Raw genomic sequence first — 22,582 nt, forward strand, 5'->3', positions numbered from 1 at the left:
AATGAATAAATTACTGATCCAATACCAAAATAAATGTACAACTTAAAACTGCTTCGACAATGACAGTAGTACATCTGAGTTGTACATTTAAACAGTAGTACATTTAAAAGAAAAGGAACAATACAGATTAAGTGCATAGCATATGCGTCATAATAACTTCTTACATGAAATATATTTTATACATGAAATAATATATTTTAGCGAAATGAGTAATAAAATGAGAATTATGATACTGTAAGAAGTTTTTATGACTCAATGATTAGTCGTCTTAAATATGGATTCCAGAAACATGTAAATTTGCTGCATAATTTTAAGAGGTATAAATAGTATACCTACATTGATTAAACATTAACACTGTTCTTCATTGTAGTGATTTTAAAAGCACATGAACGTAACTGATAGTGACGAGAGGTCGGGTCAATGGTCATTCATAAAACATACACTTCATTGTGATAATAATATCATATGCAGCATATATTTTGAGTATATTATATCTAGCTTACCACGCGGAAACATTCGCAATAACATTAAATGGCCGATATAAAAATTAAGATAGCCTGTAATTAAAATAGTTATATTACCAGTGATTTGACGTGGTTAAAAAAGAAATACTTTTTAGGAATTTCTTATTTTAAGATGGAATTAAAGATATTTTTTTACTTTTTGCTATAGTGATTTGCTAGAATAAACTAAACATATAAAAATACCGGAAGGACGAGAAGGAACGAAACATACACGGATAATATCAGTACACAGCCAGAGTGTGATCATGATAAACCTAAGATACAGTAGCTTACTATAATTAAAACAAGGAAACAAACAATAATACGATACCAGGTAACTTAAATGATATTAAAATTCCATCTCACTTTAATTCATATACGTATATATGTTATTCCAAAATAATTAACAGATCCTAAATTGACAAGAAAATAACATTGGTTATATTTTATTTAAAAATAACATTTGTATGATCAACGGAAATGATGTAAAATATATTTTATCTTTAAAATTTTGGAATACGCAAAATTTTCAATATTATGCACATTATTCTCTTAGAGATATACACACATGTTACTTTAAATAAATATATTAAACATAAAAGTTATATAAAATTATATAAATATTATATAAATATTCATGAACTTAGTTGTGCGATATGCAAAAATAATAACAAGAATGCAAAATGCATTCTTATAATGCAATAATGCAAAATGTGACAAGAATATCAAGACGTTACGTCATAATTGTAATAACATGCTTAAACTGGTATCCTTTATGCAAAATTTTTTTTCTAGATTAGTTGCCTGAGGCATTTCGATTTCGTCCTTTAAATATCATTGTATAAGTATTTTATAATAAACTTTGTATTTTCCGCATAAGAAGTTATATTTAGTAGCAGCAAACAAACACGCACAGGAAGTTATTTAATTTATGTGTAATATTCTGGTATAAGTGTAATATTTTTATTTGATCTTTGCATATCATCTATGTTATAGCATGTCATAAAAAAGGAAAAGTTCCAGTAAAGAGAAATTTGAATGAAAAAGGATTATTCCTAATTTATTCAATTCTCTCTGGTTTCTCGATTTTAATAATATTTACGAGTGAATAATTAGAGTGACATCAATAGATAGATAAAAAAAATTTTTTAATATTTGGTAAATGGCATTTAAACGTGCAGTTTTTATGAAATTATTTTATTTTTGTCAGTAAGTTCTATGATATTGTATTAATCTATATTGTTTGTTGTAAATTCTTATCCTGTAATAATGTTAATATGTGACCTATAATGCTTGGAGGAAATTACTGTGCGAATATCAAAAAGATAGTGCACAAGTTATCTTTTTATTTTTATTATTTATTAATTATCTTTTATTTAATTATTTTTTTGTTTAAGAAAGTTATATCGACAGTTTAATTGTAAAAAATCACGTTTATCGTATAATTTCCTTTCTCATTACATTATTAAAAAATAGGGCCAGAATTTAAATCAATTTATTTCTGCTATTTTTATTCATATTTGAAACATTCTTATTTTAATTTGTATTTATTTTATTTTATTGTTATTTTGTACTTTATTTTCAGATGTATCACTTACATTTTTATTGTTTCATTTCTCGATAGTTAAAAAAATCGCATAATTTTCTTATTTACTAAAAATTTGATCTAAAAATATAATACAATGCATATTTAGATGATTAATGTCACTATTACTAATGCAAGTATATAGACATACATAATTGTTTTTCCATGTATAATTTATTATTTGTATAATTTAATTACGTATAATTTAATATTCATTGTATTTTAGATCTGTTCGAAATATCTATAAAGTTTTATAAATTTCAAATACAATGCTTCCGGTGGAATTGACAGAATAAATTTCAGTATGTATTAGTTTCGCGATTAATGATTGATATGCTCGAAAAATAATTTAAAAAATTATTTCTAGGAATGTTTTGTATAAATTGCACAAGAAAAAAAAATATATATATATATTCTAAGAATATATACGTATATTAAGAATATATATCCTAACATAATTAATATTTTATTGACGTCCCACAGTATCGGAATTGGAGAGAGGAGGAGGGTTGAGATCCAGTCTGCTGCCAGAGTGGGGATTCGAGCAAGATAGAGAGAGGAAGAAAAGCATGAACCTGTGTCTTCGAGTTCATACTCTATCCTCTGTCGCGGACAGTCCGCCTCCTGCCTACCCATCGCTTTTAGACGTTCAAGTATCAAGCTGCATGCTACGTAAGTACATCACGCTCAACGTGCACATTAAAATTATTTCTCTTAGCTGCGCAATAATCGTAAGAAGTTTTACCACTAAATTGAATATTTACTTTCACATCCGTTCACTCAGCCAGTACGCGACCGTTAACTCCGTATATTCATATATATCACGCTTCCTCAGTGTATTATCTCTGAAATATGGCCGGAAGAAAATATTACAGATGAATGTCAGAAGCTACGGTCAAGCTAACATGTTTACTTATTATGTTTCCGATCGTCTCTCGCTTTCGATTCTAAACAATCGAGGAAATACAAAATTGCATTAATAACATGAAAAAAAAACAAAAATTCTTCTGTAAATTGTTTTTGCTGCATTTTCTTTTTTCTCAGCAAAGTAAAGAAACAGATTTTTAAATCTGATATAGATATAATCCATGTGTCTGTAATGCGAGATGTTAGATTTCGAAAGAAGAGTTGGATTTCGCTAATGTCGCGAAAAATTCTAATTGGAAATCCATAAATCCATAAAATGTTCTTATATCATTTTGATACATGTGCTGTGCAATTAAAATTGATTAGCGACATTTGAAATATATATATATATATATATATTGCATTTAATAAAAAAGTGAAATTTTGATGCAAATGGTGCAAATATGTACATTTAAGTGCACATTTAAATGTATGTTTTAGCAAGCACAACAAATCAATTATGGATAGTCTGGTCAGTGTGCAAAATAGTTTCGATATGTATTTTCGTATTGGTTGCGCATATTTTTAGATGTTCGAACGATCCTGAAATGTGTCGAATTAAATGTATAAAATTAATATCTTTTCATTTTACGTATCCTCATGCTTTGTATCAATGTTTACACTATTTCATTGATTTTTAATTTTAGCCTTTAATATTTTTTATTTTATTATCTTATTTCTCAGGTTTATCCATTTATTAATTATTTGAATATATGAGACGCTGCTTAATTTATTTAATTTCCTTTTTCTTATTTAAAGAGGATATTTTATCATGAAATATAAAATAACATTCACGGTTAAGTACGTAATTGATATATTTGATGATCCACGCATGAACCTTGTTCGTGCCATTATCTGTATTTTATCTTTTTGATAAAGAAATATCTTTGGCTAATCTGAAACAATGTAGTATTATCACAAATTAAGTAATTTTCTCCGAAGGTATTAATCTTAATATATACGAAATAAATTTAATTTAATATATACGAAATAAATTTAAATAAATTTATTACTTATATATTATGCATGTAGACTTTTTTTATTACTTTTTTTGTTCTCTTATTGCCACATATGCAATATAAAAAGGCTTCTTTTGCAATTTAATAACATTGATATATTTAGTGATTACATGTGCACGTGTAATTTAACATGCATTCATTACATAATTGATGAAATATGAATATTATTTAATATAAATATAACTATTAATCTAACAATCAACTGTATAGAATGCAGATATGAAAAAAATATGATTAGACAGTCGATACAAATTAACTCAAAATTCATTATGCGGTGTTCATTCCGCGGTGTTACAAACAAAACGTTGCAGAAAAAAATTAATTTAACTGTAATTAATTTAAAATAATACATTACAGAGAAGCAAAGGTGAACTTATTATGTTCAAAGCAATGAGATAAACAAAATTTTTCATTTTGTATTTATTACCGAAAAGAAGAGAAAACACAAAATACATGCGAGCGAGCGTAATAAAGAAATTGCTTAGTACGATTATTCGAGTATGTGATTATGAAATGATATTTTTTAATAATACATGAAAAAATAATGAACAAGAGATGTTTGTGAAACGTTTAATACACTTGATCATCGATCAAGGCTTAAAATCTCGCTTTCCAGTTACACCTTTAAACTCTGTACTTTTTCATATAAGATCGTATCATATTAAAGAGAAAAAATATTATTTCTTTATGATCATATTGAGAGATTCAAGTTAATAATAGATAGTTAATAATCAAGTTAATAATCAATTAATAGTCAAGTTAATAATAGAGATAAAGTTTATAAAATGTAAGAGAGTTACCTTGATATTAGATAATATGAAGCAAATTTTGATTTTATCTACAGGGTGTTCCCCCTGTCCCATTTAACCTGACAAATCGTAATATCTGGAAAACTACATGTCGGATCAAAAAAAGTGGGTGATGAAATTTGTTCGTTTCGAAGGGGGACATCCAATGATATCAAACTCGACCTCCCACCCCACTCCCGGGGGTGGGGGTGGGGAGAAACTTTGAAATCTTAAATGGGAACCCCCATTTTTTATTGCAGATTCGGATTCTACGTCACAAAATACGTAAGTTTCGTCCGAAACTTTTTTTTTAATTCGTGATAGATGGCGCTGTAATCACAAAAAATTAGATTTTCTGCAATTCTTCATAAATACGACATGTAGTTTTCCAGATATTACGATTTGTCAGGTTAAATGGGACACCCTGTATACTAGAATATATAGGTATGAGTGTCCGAAGTGACATATGTAAAGTATATGCACTCGACAAAAAGTTTATTTTAATATTAATGAATACCAGTGAAGAGGCAAAAAACTATTTAATATCAATCTGGTGTAACAAATGACAGATGACGAATGTAACACACATATTTATTGCGAATAACCAGTTTATATGCATACAAAAACTTTAATGTCTCTCACGCGCATATACGCACGCTCGGCTGTCTAGCTTCGAAAGAAAAAATGAATAATTTTTTACTGTTGAACTATAATAATGTTCTAATGTTTAATTTTAATTACTTAACTATAAAGTTCCGGTATAAATGATTATACTCCTTTTTGCAAATAGATTGTTACATTTGACGTGTTATGGAATGTTTTCCTGTCGCATACATATACATTATAGAAGTTTGAAATATAACGCAGTATGCAATTATATCGATTGCAATCTTTGACGATCCTTACCGCGTATAATGCAATCTGCAGTTATATCGATTGCGATCTTTATGACGAATTATAATAAATTAATCTCTTTTCATGTTATAAAAAATCAATATTGTGATGAGAGATTTTATATATTTTTATATATAAATTTACAATCTCCCTAAGTTATGTTAAAAAAATTAAAATACAATTTAACGAATAAACAGTATAAAGTGAGAATGTTAAATGTGACAGTAATGCAATCGAGATTTTCTTGGTATAAAAGTCCGTCTGAAACGTCGTTCGCTCGGCTCTCTTGAACTTTGCACGTGTTCTTCACTCTATGTGTGTATTATTAATCATCCGCTTATCTATCAATACGATGTTTAAAGGGGACACAATTTAAATGCTTTATACGCCGTTCGAATGAGGAGATTTTCAGAAATGAATAGGAATGATAAATATATTCTCTTCCCATCGTTTTAAAATTTTATCAGCTACATAAGTAGTTACGATAATGAGCAATGTTTTTTACAATTTCTCAGTGTGTTGATTTGTATATGATGCGCAACGGTCATGCTCTCTATGTCTCGTATATGATGAGCAAAGTGCACATCATATCGACTTTACCAATCGATTTAAACAATTACGATATATATCTTTAGTAATTTTATATCATAGAAAATTATATTCGATCTTGCGTCGTCTTGTATATCTACTTCGATAAATACAATGTAGTAACATTCGACAGTAAAATAAACAAACCATGAAAGCTATGTTGAACAAGCATATGTTAGGATATACGTAAACATCGCATATTTACATCGCAGTACCTTACTCAAAGGTATCCTGCTACTTTCACTTCGCTTTCAACATCTCATGTGTATTTCGACGAAGAATGAATTCAAATACGTTGTTTTATCCTTATTATGCGATGACGTCAAAACTATATCAATATATAACATTATATGTTTTGCTCCATGTTTGACTTATCGCGGTTTATAGTTTATACGCGCTTAAAATCGCTTGTTGACAGTTTAGTTTCGCGCTGCTTGTTAAATACGATAATATCTATGACGCAGTTAGCGATTACTCTAGTACGACCTTTCTTTTTCTTTTTTGATGTAGACATAAAAATCGAGTTAATGATAATTATTGCTGCTGTCGTTATTGCCAAACACAGCGATTCATCCGCGAGACAAGCCTCTGTCTACTACTTAAACATTTAACAATAGCTCGATATTATGCGCTGCATCGATATATGGCTGGATGAAATCGCTACAAGTCAAAGATCATCAGGCTGGACTTAGTTCCATAAACTTGGACTGTGGCTTTGGTAATTATAAAATGTTCTAAGATATCATTGGTACAATGAAAGTTATTTAGTATCAACTGAGAAGTTATACGAATCAGATGGTTGAATACCAGTGTAATGTTGTGTGATGTTTGTTTTGCGATTACAAATATTTGGTAAAATATATATTCAAAACTTTTTTACTAGCCTGTTACACTTCAAATGATCTTTCTTACGATAAAATTCTGTAGTTCGCAATAATAGTTTGCAGAATCAAAACAGAATCAAAACATTTGAAAAAATGTATTTAAAGAATGAAAATATTTCTATATAAATGTATGCGCATACATTAACCCTTTGTTACCCCTTGTCCTGACAGTACTTCAAAGTACCGCTCTATATATGCGCTCTTGAACCTTTTTCTCGTGTCTTACCCTACATTCCTGTCGGTACTTACAAATACCACGTCAATATTTAATCATTGAATTGTTACAAAATTTATTTTTCTGTCTTATGTTTATGATATGCCAAAAGTTATTTAATTACGCAAAAATTTAATAAGGTCTTGGGTAAATTAATTTAGGATATAAAGGGTTAATATATATTAAGACAGACGATAACAGCATAATTAGCATATGTTATGACAGACGATATAAGATTCTAATGCGAATAAAATCTTGTTGTGTGGAAAGATACTTGGTTCTTTAAAGCTTTAAGGTATATATACAATTTACCGATAAATTCTTTTAAATAATCATTAGAATATTTCTTTTTCCCTTTTAATTGTATCCTATAAAAATGATAGAATCTTATGTCGTAAAGCACTAAAAAATAATAAAGTTTGATAAAACGCGATTATAATGGAATCTGCTAATTCATAGCGAATATTCCAGGCAAGATGAATGCCAAATTCAAAGAAATCGGGACACTATACATGACTCCGAAATGTAGCGAAATCGTTATAAATTCTATGTCATGGACAACCGGTAGCCTGTTGATGCGTCTATGCATCTATATATCGTCAGAATGCATTATCCGTTCTTTTTTACTGTTAGTGACTCATCGCGGGACAAAGAATTATCTCGCGACACAAAGTTACCTTTGTCCTCTATCCGTACATAAAATTATAGACTTTTATTCCTTAAGAATTCCACTAATAATTTTGCGAGTCAATATTTCCAGTTCCTTTCGATCAGCTTATGTCATATTTATTCCCGTCCAAATTATACAGAATTGCAGAATAAATTGTTCTCAGGAAACTATAAACATAGCTGTATAAAATAAAAGGAGAAAACAATGAAAATGAAAAATTTTTAGTTGTATTTTGTCAAATCACAAGATCATGACTCGAACAAAGAAGAAATCCTTACTAATTTCAAGAGAAAATTATTTTCAAATCAAATTATGTGTGTGAGTGTTAATTAAAGAAACTGGTTATGGTTTTCGCATAATCAACTTTCTTATACATGTTTCCATCATTTAGCGTAATTTTATTTTTCATTGATGTGACGTTAAATTCATTAGTATGCTCGTAAAAATTATTAACTATATTTAAATTCTTGATAACGTTGAAAAATAAAATTTTCCTGTTGCAGGCTATTCGTTAGTGTGATAAATGAGTGTTCGAGCCTAATCAACTCTATCACTGAGCTGAACTCACACCAAGCGCGGAACGATGGAGATATTGATGCACGAAGCAAGTAATCGGCAGGAAATAGATACAAATATGCCAATTAGCACGACCGATTCTAAATCTGTGCTCAAGGAAAAACGTGACGACTTAGGCGAGCTTGCCCATGTCGGAACGCATGATAATAACAGAGAATCAGTTGATATCATCTTTGAGGACATCGCTTATACCGTAAACCTTGGTTGTAAGAAAGGTAAATTCTCACGATCATAGAAATTTTTTTCTTTGACAAGTTGATCAGAAATATGTTACAAAATAGCATAGCTAACTGTCCATTAACGCAACCGACACGAAATTGCATTTCTCTTCGTTTTGGACAATTAAATTAGTGCCTCGGTTAATTTTCCGGTCCCAACAAAAGTTTTACGTTTTCAGATATTTTAATTTTCAATCAAGGCATTTGGAAACATTTGTTCATCACCATTACAAAACGTATCAATTGTTGTTATTTGTGAAATAATTTCAGAACATAATGTGATTCTCATAAATTTCAGGGCAAAAGGAGATATTGCACGAAATTAATGGAAGGCTTCCTAGCAAACAACTGATCGCCTTGATGGGACCGTCTGGTGCGGGAAAATCTACATTACTTGACGTTCTGTCTGGTTTTCGCGTAACCGGAGTGGACGGTGTTGTATTCGTTAACGGTCGCGTCCGGCATCTTAACACTTTCCGCAAGTAGGTAGAATGTTCGGTATTGATTTTCCGTTTTATCGAGTTCTCGAGATGTTTCCCCCTAGCTATCTGTTAATACGGCTGGTTTCTCAATATCTTCAATCCTCAATAAAGTAACACCGTTTTCCGCAAATAAAACCGGAAATTGTGTTCATCTCGTGCATCGTCGTCTTCGACATTTATAAATATTAAATGCTTAACAAGAGAAAATACTGTATATATTCTTAATATTTATATATTCTTTAGAAGACACACTTTTTCAAATATTGCTAATTTATAAGAAGACCATTGCAGTGTAAAACTCATCGTTTTAAGTTTTCTTGTGTATAAATAATTACGAATTATATTTTTTTATTTATTATTAAAAAGAATACTAGAAGATGACATCAGTAATCAGCAATAAGTTATCATTTTTCCGTGCTTTCCAAAAATCGGTTATGGATACATACTCATATCTTTTTAACGCTTTGTTATTCTGTCATTAGATGCAGCGCATACATCACACAAGACGATCGATTAGAACCTTTGCTTAATGTGCTGGAGAATATGCGAGTCGCTGCTGATTTAAAACTACCAACTGATACGCCACGACATAAAAAGGAAATGATTGTATGTAAATCATATTATTATTACCAACACATTTTTATCAATAACGTTCTACGCTTAATAATTAATTTTAGTGCTTGAGAGAAAAATACAAGCATGTTTTATTTATGCAATATATTACGAAACAGTATGTTATATTTCAGATCGAAGAGATTCTCACAACACTTGGCTTGTACGAACACATGGATACGAGAGCCGGTAGATTAAGTGGCGGTCAAAAGAAACGGCTGTCCATTGCTTTAGAATTAGTCAACAATCCTACAGTAATGTTCCTTGACGAACCTACCACGTAAGCGATTGTATTATACTAACGTCATCTCAGAATGTATTGACAATGTTAAAAATCCATAATATATGTAACGTGAACTGTAGATTTTCAGCATATTTCGAAATGCATTGTCAGCACATTTCGAAATGCAATGGCAAAATGCAAAGGCATTAACTTGATCACTCCGTGACGCTGGAAATTTTAACTTTACATTGCTCAAAACAATTGAATAAGTTTTGGAAATAAACCCTTTGTTATTGTGATATATTGTTAACATGCAAGTTCCACTTTTAACAGGCACACTTATGTAACTAATGCCATTGAGTTTTTCCTAGATTTAAGGCCTAATTTTTTATGCAAGATGCAAATATTATTTTAACCAATATATTGAAATCTCTACTAACATGTTCTCTTTTTATTTGTTATACCAATATTTCCAGCTATTTATATCATATTCTTCTTTATAAGTGTAAATGTGCGAAAAATTGTGATGCACAGTAGCTAAATAATTTGCATAAGTATCGTTAAAATATTTTTAGCACATAAAATTTAAAATCGCTTATAAATTATTTTTATAAATCGCCATTTCCATTTATTATAGAGGATTAGACAGCTCGTCATGTATGCAAGTTATAAATTTACTTAAGATTCTTGCACGACAAGGAAGGACTATAATTTGCACTATTCATCAACCTAGTGCATCTCTATTTCAACTCTTTGACTTGGTAAGTACGAATGTCGCAGACATTATTGTAGAAATTATAGAATTTGTTGTATCAATATATTACTAATAAAAATTTTATGTATGTAATAAATCGTCACATTAATCGTCGTAAAAAATTATAACTTTTTAGGTGTACGTTCTATCAAAAGGAGACTGTCTTTACCAAGGAGCAACTAATAAATTACTGCCATATTTGGAAAACATAAAACTGCCATGTCCTATGTATCACAATCCTGCAGACTATAGTACGTACACGATAATCTAAAGATTATTATTATTTATTAGCGAAAGCTTGCGTGTTTCAAGTGGATTATTGGAAAGATTCATGCAAACTCTGCATTTTTAAATATATTAAAAATAAAATATTTCTTTGAGTATATATCTAAAACACATTGGCTTAGATTATATATTTCATTAAAATGTTTCAAAATGGGAAGACATTATAGAGATGTCATAAGAAAAAAAAATAGGATTCTATATCTAAAATAATATTATTATGTACAACATTAGTAATCGAACTTGCCTGCGGAGAATATGGTGACGATAAAATTGACATGTTAATAACGGCGTCGCAAAATGGAAGAAACTTGCAATGGTTCGACAACCCGGAAGCCCTGAAAGATGCAAAAAGTTTAAGAGGTTTGTAGATCGAAAAATGAATATATCAACTATTTCATTGCTCAACGTGTAAATTGCGCAATATATAATTATACTTATTATATATTTAATAATACTATATAGCATTAATTGTCAACATAAAATACTATTTATGTTAATAGGACATGTATATAAAGTTGTCCTACTTAAAGTACGTTCTACTTATAATCATTTACATTATCTGGCATTAATATTGAAATATCCATTGTGAAATATATATTGTGTAATATTTTTATGTTTAAAATATAAACTTGTTGAGATATTTAGTTTCATTTTTCTTTTATGTCAAGCAGCATTGAAATATAGTCATCAGTTTAATAAGTTAAGTCGACCTTATCAAAAGAATTATTAATAGACATAAAGAAGTTATTAGTTGCTGTTTTTATGATAATCGCTCATTACTTTTTTTTATTGTTTACGTGTACCACGTACGTAACACTTTAGTTTAACGTCTGCTTATATCTTTCAGCGGCACATCCTTTGAGAAATTCGAACATACCGGAAAGAAGTAGTCCCTTACACGCGACCAATTTCTATTACCAATTGAAAGTCTTATTAAGAAGAGGTTTTATTATGTGCAAACGAGATACGGTATGTTATATTTTTATTAAACGTCATATCTTACGTGTTAATGATGAATGCACACTTTAGTGACACGAATCAGTTATTACTACTATAATAATAAGTAAAAAATTATTAATTATGATAGTTACCAATTAATAGTTAATAAACTTCATGGTGATGTCAATAATAGTACTGATGCACCCATATTGTTGCCTTGCAGACACTGACACACTTGCGCATCGGAGTTAACATAATTGTTGGTGTGATGCTTGGATTAGTTTTTCTACGGTCCGGCGCAGACGGCTCGCGCGTTTTGGACAATTACAATCTTCTTTTTTCTATCCTTATACATCACATGATGACAACGATGATGCTTACTGTGGTGACTTGTAAGTATTTAATCTTTTGTTTAAATACCATAGCGATATTTCTCTGCATGTACGAATAATTATTCGGAAATTTTCATAAATACAACTTTATGTAACACGAAGTTATATATCTGATTCACAGTTCCAATGCAGATGTCTATCCTCATTAAGGAACATTTTAATAGATGGTACAGCTTGAAAGCATTTTACGCAGCGTTAACGGTGATTGATCTGCCAATTTCAATAGTGTGCTGTATATTATTCTCGTTAATTGTATACTTTATATCGGCACAACCATTGGAGATCGTACGATTCTGCATGTTTTTATCCATTAGTTTATTTATCATGTTCATAGGCCAAGGAACTGGTCTCATGATAGGCGCTGTGTTCAACGTAGTAGTAAGTGCGATTAATATATTTGATTCTAATCACAATTGCGCGTGATCGCTTCGTGGTTACTTCACAGGTATATTTAAATGTACAACTAAAATTTAATGAAGATATTTTGAATTTCAGAATGGTACGTTTATGGGACCGGCATTAGCGGTACCACTGATGATGTTTGCTGGATTCGGAGTTTCTTTACGTGATCTACCATCCTATCTGAAATGGGGGAGTTACATTAGTTATTTACGATATGGCCTAGAAGGGTAGGTAAAATATGCACTATATACATATCTTTATCCATTGTTTACAACAATGTTAAAAAAATTTATATATGTATGTGTGTATGTATTGGCGAATTTTAGACCTATTATTCTTCTAGGAATAACGAAATTTAAATGTTGGTTAGTTATGGTTCAAGTTTCGACTAAAGATCTATAATATTAGTAAATCTTAATTTGAGTCTCGGTTAAAAATCTGTAATGTTGGTAAATCATGGTTCGAGTTTGTAATATCAATATTTGATGGTTTATGTCGACTAAAAATCTATAATGTCGGTATTTTTGACGCTTCAAATCTCGGTCAAAAACTGTAATGTTGTTCTTAAAATGTAGTTCTTATATATATTCATATAGAGAACTTTGTCTTGTACCTCGTGTACTTTTTTAATATTTAATGTGTACCTATACATAATGTTTATATGGATTAAAATCATATAAGTTTAAAATATGTTTATGATGATATGTATAAGCATAATGTGATGTATACTCTTCCAGACTCGTTTGTGCCATCTACGGGCTGGACAGGCCTATCTTAGATTGCAAAGAGAAGGGTGAAATATATTGTCATTATAAGTATCCTAAGAAATTTCTGGACGACATCGCCATGAGAGGAGACCAATTTTGGAACGATATTATTGCACTTTTCGCAATACTGATCATCACAAGATGCGGTGCATATCTACTTTTACGATGGAAACTGATGTCACTACGATAAAACCGATATGAACGAGGCTTGAACATTTGAATTTCGTATTTGGTGTAAAATCTTTACTATGAAAAGTACGTGCACGTATGTGTATAGATATATTTAGGCGGCTAAAGCCCAGTTGCATCAACATTATTTTGGTTTTAAGTGAGACTTAAATATATCTCTGTCTTTATTTATTTAGTAAGAAAGATAAAGACAGACTTATGTTTAAGTCTCACTTAAAACCAAAATAATGTTGATACAGGATCTAAATATTGCATATGTCCGACCCATAATTTCTAATGTTTAAATTTCTCAGAGCTATATATTTGCATATATTTATATAAAAAAATCAAGCTTGTCTTTTATTGCTTAATTTTCTCATTTGAATGAAATATAGGAAACTACGGACATTTATGTTATTCTTAGCCACTAATGTGTATATAATTGTATTCTTATACTTTTATTATTATTTATCTAAATATATATTTATATAATAGAAAGAATGTTTTAGAATGTTCAGTAAATACATATTTTCTTGTGTATATATACCTTTAATGAAATCTCCAATTATGATGTTATGATACTTGCGTGAATAAGTACATAACTAAATAATAAACTGTGTGTGTTTTATATATGTGTGTGTTTATATGTGTGTCCACACACGTTGACATGACAAATGTATTAACTTGTTTGAATTTATCGATAAATATTGAGAATATTAAGCAATAAGCATATACGTGATATGTATGTCGTAAAAAGACAGCGTAATTGTGTATTATTCGTAACGCTGTCCATTACTGATGTTAATTGTTAATTTGTATTTTTAAATGTAACATCACACGAGATATTTTGCAAAAAATCCAAATTATATACTGGATTCATTAAAGAGAGGACGGTATAAAATATGATAAGAGAATAGAACATTATATTTTATGAGAACATAAATGCTGGAACTAAAATAGCAAAACTATGGATCTATAAATAATTACTTTAAGTACAATATAATCTTTTTAATTAGCTTTTATATAATTTTGATATATCGGCCATTTCTATCATTAAAGTCTGTTAACAAACTATACCAAATTTTAAAACTGCTACAAAATTATATAAATTGTTAAAATATCCAAATATTTGACACTCTTAGCAACAAAGAATATTTAAATTTAATGTTTATTTTCTAGATCATTACTATATATAATTATAATTACATTACTGTCGTTATTATTATTTATTACTTGATTATTTCTATTATAAAAGAAGATAAAAAATTTTGATGACTGTTTTATTTGATATATACGACATCTGGTTATTGTATTGCAAAATGTTTTATATTGTTACTTATATAGTTATTTTGTAATATTTAATATTAATAATATATAAGATATTATTTATATATTATATATTAATTACATAATTAGCATACAATATGCGTAATATAATATAATATATAAAGTTAATTATTAAATATTAAAAATATAATATATTAAAGTTAATATTCTTTATATTATACCAATTACATATATCATGTAATATTAATAATAAATTTACAATTGCATTATCCCAAGTATAATCATATAAAAATGTTATATTGTTATTATATACAGGGTATTATATTAAGTAAAATGAATTTATATATATTTGAGATCTCCACCATTACTAATATCCTTATCTTTTTCTTTATAATATTCTGTTCACTTTTATCAAATACCTGGAATACTATATATCATGTTATTATATTTAACATATTACTTTCTCGCATAATAAATTTTGAAACAAAGTATCACATAAGTGATTATATGTAAACAAATTATCCAAAAACCTAATATTATTAAAATGAAATGGAAAGATATCGTTGGCATGTCCATCATTGCAAGAATCGTGCTGGGAGACTGTAAATAACAATAAATTGTCGAGCACGATAGATTATCTCGATCACTGTAAATTGCTTGGACCATTCCCTCAAATGCATACCTAAAGTATAAAGGAGTGAGTTTTTTTTTAATTAATTAAATATTATATGTTAAATTGATCGTTAACATTTTCAATCTATACCTGAAGAAGCTCAAACAACCTAAAGGCTGCAAATATTCCGACATTTCTCCCAATTTCAAGAAAAATCCAGCAAAGAGCAATAATGGTATACTCAATGCTGGTATCAAAAAGATACCAATCTAAAAGTCATTATTTGCTTCATTATGATATTTATCAACAATGCAATCAACAATATAATAAAAAATGCGAAAAAAATTGTTGCATTACTTCAGTGTTAAAAGCTGCGCCAGTAAGAATTCCGACTGTTTGCCCAATAATCGTAATTAACACGCAGACACCCCATACTTGCAAGATTCTATTATATTCCATTGGTTGTCCTGTCATATAATATGTTATAACGGTGAAGCATGAAGCGCAAAGCACCTGTAAATAAGATTAAGAAATCTTTGATTAGTAATATGAAAACGATATGTATAATGATGTACAAATAATTAATATCAAAATTATTACGTTATTGATAGAATGAAACATACCTGCATTGGAAGATCCGTTAATATTTTTACGCTGTAGTACGACTTCAAGTCGTACCAATTATTTAAATATTCCTGTAGAAATACTGCTGCTTCCGTGGGAACTACAACGAGACAACGATACAATTATGCTTAACACGATATAATTATACCATCGATAAATTCACAATATGAAACAAAAATGTAGATTTTAAGCCTGGATATATATAACGTATATAAAGAAATATAATACATATAAAAGACTATATATATTTAAGAATATAAAATTCATGTTATACTTACACATCTGTACTGCCGGCATAGAATTTGAAAAAAATAAAAATAGCAGGAAGAAGAATAAACACGCTACGTTGCTGTTCACTTTGTCTGCGTCATTTCCAAAATCATAAAACATCATACTCAGTAACAAAGCCACTATAATGTGAGCTACAAATCTCAATTTTGTTAAAGTCTAGAACAGAAAAAAAAAGTTATAACAGACACATACAAACATAGTGTGTAACACGGACTATGCAAGGTGTCCCATTTTAATGTCCCATCCCAAATAACTCTTCAGTATTGAAGTTTTAAGAAAAATGATCTGAATAAAAGTTAGATAGGGATTTAAGTGAGCTATCTCATGATGACATTGACATTGACCTTGACATCTATTTTCAAGGTCATTTGAAGGTCAATTTGCGTTTTTTAAGTGGGAACCCTTATTTTTTATTACACTGTTTTTTTCCACTAGTTAATTTGAACAACTTTTGTCTAAAATATTTTTTTATTTGTTTAATATTTTTTGAGATATTTGAGGAAAACTTGATAACTTTTTCAATATTTAACTTACGATATCTCGTTAATTATTTGCCGGAGAAAAAAGTGGTACTAGACTTTCTTGCTTTATTTAATCTCAAGAATATATTGTTACAATAGGGCCCTGATTTTTGTTAATTTAATGATTTGGAAATTTCCAAAAATCAATAAGTTAACAAAAGTCAAGGTGCTATTGTAACAATATATTCTTGAGACTAAATAAAGCAAGAAAGTCTAGTACCACTTTTTCTTCCGACAAATAGTTAGCGAGATATCGTAAGTTAAATATTGAAAAAGTTATCAAGTTTTTCTCAAATATCTCAAAAAATATTAAACAAATAAAAAAATGTTTTAGACAAAAGTTGTTCAAATTAACTAATGGAAAAAAACAGTGTAATAAAAAATAAAAATTCCCGATTAAAAACGCAAGTTGACCTTCAAATGACCTTGAAAATAGAGGTCAAGGTCAAAGTCAAGGTCATCATAAAGTAGCTCACTTAAATCCCTACCACGTTTATTCCGATCATTTTCCTTGAAGCTTCACTACTGAAGAGTTATTTGGGGTGGGGCATTAAAATGGGACATCTTATATAAATTTAATTCCACATAATCTTACATACACGCGTCTGTTTCTAAAAGTTTTTACTCACATTATCTCGTTTGATGGAAATAAATGCTCTTAAAAATAGTATTTTTTGTTGTTGACATGTTGATAATTTTTGCTTTATGTTATTTGTCAATACATGTGAAGTATTTGTTTCGAAACTATGTTTAGAAGTAGTCGATATATTCGTATCTGTAAAGTTTGTTAACGAAGTAAGTTAACTTGAGAATAAAATCTGTACAAGAACTATTTTTTCTTAATATAATGTTATAATTTTAAAATCAATTTGATTTTCTAATGCTTTATATTTATCGCTTTATATACTATATATTCAATAAATAAAAAATATTAAATTATCATCTCGGCTTTATATATCTCTTGAACGTTCTTACACAGTATTTTTAAAATACTTCAAAGATATTACCGGATAAGATAATCTTTTTAAATATTGTAAAAATTCTCTAATACTGTTTGTCATAAGTTATTATAGTAACAGTGTCAACACAACTTATACGTTAAAAACTACGTATTAGAAAAAATGTTATACGAGATTAAATATCATTGAAATTGTTTTATTAATGATCTTTTGCTTTATTTGATGATCTTTTACTTATTAGACATTTAAAAAAAAATTTTTTGTTTAAATTGACGTAGATATGTATTATATATAAATATATTTTTTAGATTGACGTGAATATGTATTATATATTAATATGCAGACGAGATACTTACATATTCACTATACGTTTACTGCATAGCAAAAAATCACTTGATTATTATAAAAATCAGAATAATTAAGGCTTCTGGCTATTCGCCGCGGATCTCTTCATTGGTGATATGAGAAGCGAGAAAAATACGTTTACAATTCTTATAAAGTATGTCAAAATAGAAAGATATGTCTGCGAACTTGATCGAACGGACCATGTAAAATAATTTGTGTTTGCCTGAATGCTTTTTTTGCTTTAACAATATATAAACCAATTTTTTAACCAATCGGCAGGTCATAAATGTCACATTTTATGAACATATCTTTTTATTTCAACGTATTTAACAGAAATTCTGAACGGAATTCTCGCTCCTGATGGCCATAGATCAAGATGGCCATGGTGAGTAGCCAGGAGTCTCTTGAAATGATTACAAATATATTATCAAGATAATATAAAATAAATATGTTACACGATGAAAAATAATAAATATTACATAGCTCAATTACCGTCACTAGAGTGATTTTTCTGCAACTTTGTCTTCTCGTATTCGGTACGGGATATTTCATACAAATTGTCTAAATTTTCACCTCTTTGTCCGGTTATTACTTCGAGTACTGCAATTAAAATCAATATTGCACATATACGAAGAATATCTTTTTTAATTAAAATTGTATTTGTCTATTGCAAATTTGATTTAATCTAATAGCAATGTGCAAAATAAGTCATGCTACATATTTAGATTGAAGGAAACGTAACTCATTCTTCCTTATTTCTCTCGTGGCTTACTCACTCAAGTTGAGTGAGTTGATGAAAAATGAATTAAATTATAGTATTACCAAATTCAGCTATGTTATAGAAGTTAGGACAGACGAAATCGGCTTTGCTGAACGTGTTGAGGATTTTGTCTTTTGGGCCGCAATACATACATCTACCATGACTTAGTACAATAATATCATCGAACTGCGAGATCATCTGACTGCTGGGTTGGTGTATCGCGCAAACCACGGTGCAATTTTCTTTCGCCATATTATATAACGTGTTAATAAGCTGTTCGATGCAAATCAAAACGTTATTATATATGAATCACATTAAATGACGTCAATCAGGTAAAAAATATAGAGCAGAGAATATTAATTATTATTAATATTAAAGGTGCGGCTTAATAAGGCGATTAAATATCGCAATATCTCTGATTATACCTGATTAGATGCAACGCTATCGAGACCACTTGTTGGTTCATCTAATAACAAAAGAGGCGGCTTGGAGACCATCTCTATACCGATAGAAAGTCTTCTCCGTTCTCCGCCACTTAACTTATTGACCATTGTGTCTAAACAACTAAGCAAACCGAAACTCTTGGCAATCTCATCGACCTGAAATAATATGGTGCGAAGTTTTGAGTCATTATGACCTTGTTAATTGTGCTTGTTTACACTATTAGTTGTGTATTATGTGTACAAAAAGATAACTTTTTTATATTTTTATTCTTATTTTTTATATCTTATTTTTTGATTCTAGTATATGTAAATAATTCTGACGACATTTATTCGAATTCAAAGATATTTTCTTGGTATATACGTATACTCACGATTGTATAAATTGCTTGATTCTGATTAGCTTCGAGTTTTAATCGAGCAGCTATATATAGAGTCTCTTTTGTGGTAAGAAACGGCAATAAAGCGAACTGCTGTGGCACGTAACATACTTGTTTACGGAATGATCCTTTATTTTGCTCAATACCATTTACAGTGATGGTACCTTTAACGTTTAAAAATTGTTCACCCGAAACGATCTTCAAGAGAGTAGTTTTCCCCGCGCCAGATGGGCCGATAATGACTGTAACTTTTCCCGGATCGAAGTTTCCTGTCACATTACTTAAAATCGTTTTCTTGGTTCCTATCATAACAAAATTTCTCATTAAATTATTTAAATTATTTAAATTATTTAAATGTGATATGTCGTCTTATTACACTTAAATCTTTGGACAAATTTACGATATCGAAACAATCGTAATCGTAAAATCAGTTTCATCATTTTCCCTATTTAACCAAGATATCATATCTAAAAAGAACAAAGTTAAATATTCTTTTTTTGATTACTGAATTTCTATATAAAATGTATGTTTAATTATTTTCAATATTATTTGAGATTATCTGCATGATATAAGAGTGATTTGATGATTTGGAAATTTCCAAAAGTCAGCACGTTAACAAAAGTCAGGACGCTATTGTAACAATATATTCTTGAGACTAAATAAAGCAAGTCTAGTACCACTTTTCCTTTCGACAAATAAGTGAGACAATTAGTGAGATATCGTAAGTTAAATATTGAAAAAATTATCAGGTTTTCCTCAAATATCTCAAAAAAATATTAGACAAATAAAAAATGTTTTAGACAACAGTTGTTCAAATTAATTGGTAGAAAAGAACAGTATAATAAAAAATAGGGTTCCCCATTTAAAAAACGCAAGTCGACCTTCAAATGACCTTCAGGGTCGAGGTCAAGGTCAATTTTGAGGTCACAAAAAAACAGAACTTTATGAAACTTTTGTTCGGGACCTTTTTCCCTATAATGCATAGATTCTGAGTTAGAGAGGGGAGTCCGTTACTTTTAGAAAACTTGGTATATAAAGAACTTAAATCTTCATTACTGAATTTCTTATTTTATGTTTTTTTTATTTCAAGTAGAGATCGTTAAATATATATCGACATATGTATATTTTTATATATATATAACTTTGTGAAGAGATTTTAGTTTATTTAAAATATTTATAAGCACAGAAATCAATATGTTAAACTTTGCTCTTCACGATATTACTAAGATATTAGATTAATATATAAATACATTATAAATTGATTAAAACTTTATAAAGTCTACAAATAAATGCATAACAGTATTGACAACCAGCGGAGAAGAACTACGGCTTGCACTTTCATTGTAAAATATAAGACGATGTAGTAACTTGCCTTTACTATTACAAGTTGAATAACAGAGATTGTTAAATTCGATACATAGCCGCGGATTTTGCGTTTTTTTTAATTCTATCAATCTCTCAGATTCTGCCAAACGTATGGTACAGTTATCATGGAATATTTCAACTGACATTACGTTATTCTTCTTATCGTTATCCAGTATGTTATTGACTATATGATCATTGGCTATGAAAAATAATCAAACGATATAACTGTTGTGTAAGTTTATAGACGTGTTTAATAGATGATAAATGATAATTTAATAGATGAACTAGTAAATGTTAATTATAAGCTTTATTAATCATAAACACACAACCTTTCCGACTAAATCAAGTTACACTTTTGTTTTTTTTCACGCGTCCATTTTTAACCGACTTTTCGTTTGATTCTACGCTTAATATTAGACGCAATTTGCTCAAAGTGAGAGATAGTTCACTCGCGGAGTATCACGCACGAGTTCTCGTCTACGACTGTCGAGACTGTCGATGTAGGCCAATTACTTTCATATCACTGACGTATCTTCGCATACAAGCATAAACGGAAATATTTTGTCTTGGAGACTGATTATCTTGTTTATTTATACATATACATGTATGATAATTTCTTATATAAAAATGTTGTCAATATAATCATGAAGTCGCTCAATATTTAAATTAAACATATCTTATTTAATATATAAATGAGACTTCATATATAAATATATATAATACTAATAATCATATATAACTAATATATAAATGAGACCACTAATGACAATGACCTTGATACATGTTAGTCATCATCTTGAGTAATCACCAAAATTTTAGCTATCGCTCATTGTTTATTAAACAGTTATTAACAAAAAAATATTCAAAAAATATAACAACCCAGTAAGCACAATGTATCATCGATATTACAATGTCAGCTAAATCATATGGTATATTACGTACTGTTACTTATAAACTGTTATTTCGTTATATAACAAAGCAACTGTTATGTAACATACCATATGATTTAGTTGACATTTGTAACATCGGTGATACTTTATGTTTACTGGGAAGTATTAGTGCTATTGTGAAATAGGAGATGTTAAATTTCTTCATCAAAAAACTAGGTCATGAGGGAAGATAGTGAGA

General features: G+C 29.1%; 2 protein-coding genes across 4 annotated transcripts; one reads left to right on the top strand and one right to left on the bottom strand.

The window, feature by feature from the left end:
- Positions 1-18: 18 nt before the first annotated feature.
- Positions 19-14,312, top strand: LOC105181799 (ATP-binding cassette sub-family G member 4). 3 transcript variants are annotated; one of them, XM_011138800.3, is made up of 14 exons: positions 19-837; positions 2,572-2,760; positions 8,555-8,842; positions 9,144-9,327; positions 9,810-9,933; positions 10,074-10,219; positions 10,800-10,923; positions 11,053-11,167; positions 11,433-11,561; positions 12,049-12,170; positions 12,364-12,532; positions 12,654-12,910; positions 13,028-13,161; positions 13,672-13,891. In XM_011138800.3, exons 3-14 carry the CDS (start codon positions 8,635-8,637, stop codon positions 13,889-13,891), a joined length of 1,932 nt encoding a protein of 643 aa, XP_011137102.1. In that variant the 5' UTR covers positions 19-837; positions 2,572-2,760; positions 8,555-8,634. The 3 variants fall into 3 exon arrangements, with proteins under 3 accessions (XP_011137102.1, XP_011137103.1, XP_025158288.1); XM_011138801.3 differs by lacking the exons at positions 19-837; positions 2,572-2,760 and adding an exon at positions 7,049-7,135; XM_025302503.1 differs by lacking the exons at positions 19-837; positions 2,572-2,760 and having other exon boundaries at positions 8,635-8,842; positions 13,672-14,312.
- A 1,171-nt stretch (positions 14,313-15,483) lies between these two features.
- On the bottom strand, positions 15,484-21,981 carry LOC105181800 (ATP-binding cassette sub-family G member 4). Its single transcript, XM_011138802.3, has 12 exons — positions 21,784-21,981; positions 21,462-21,653; positions 20,084-20,391; positions 19,695-19,868; positions 19,332-19,542; positions 19,002-19,109; positions 17,835-17,980; positions 16,672-16,840; positions 16,393-16,493; positions 16,127-16,282; positions 15,920-16,038; positions 15,484-15,838 (listed from the first exon to the last, which is right to left on the bottom strand). The coding sequence occupies exons 2-12, from the start codon at positions 21,598-21,600 to the stop codon at positions 15,613-15,615; spliced, it is 1,857 nt and encodes a 618-aa protein (XP_011137104.1). The 5' UTR covers positions 21,601-21,653; positions 21,784-21,981; the 3' UTR covers positions 15,484-15,612.
- Positions 21,982-22,582: the final 601 nt, after the last annotated feature.

The sequence above is a fragment of the Harpegnathos saltator genome, unplaced genomic scaffold (genome assembly GCF_003227715.2).
Source record: "Harpegnathos saltator strain DR-91 unplaced genomic scaffold, Hsal_v8.6 scaffold498, whole genome shotgun sequence".
Classification (NCBI taxonomy): domain Eukaryota; kingdom Metazoa; phylum Arthropoda; class Insecta; order Hymenoptera; family Formicidae; genus Harpegnathos; species Harpegnathos saltator.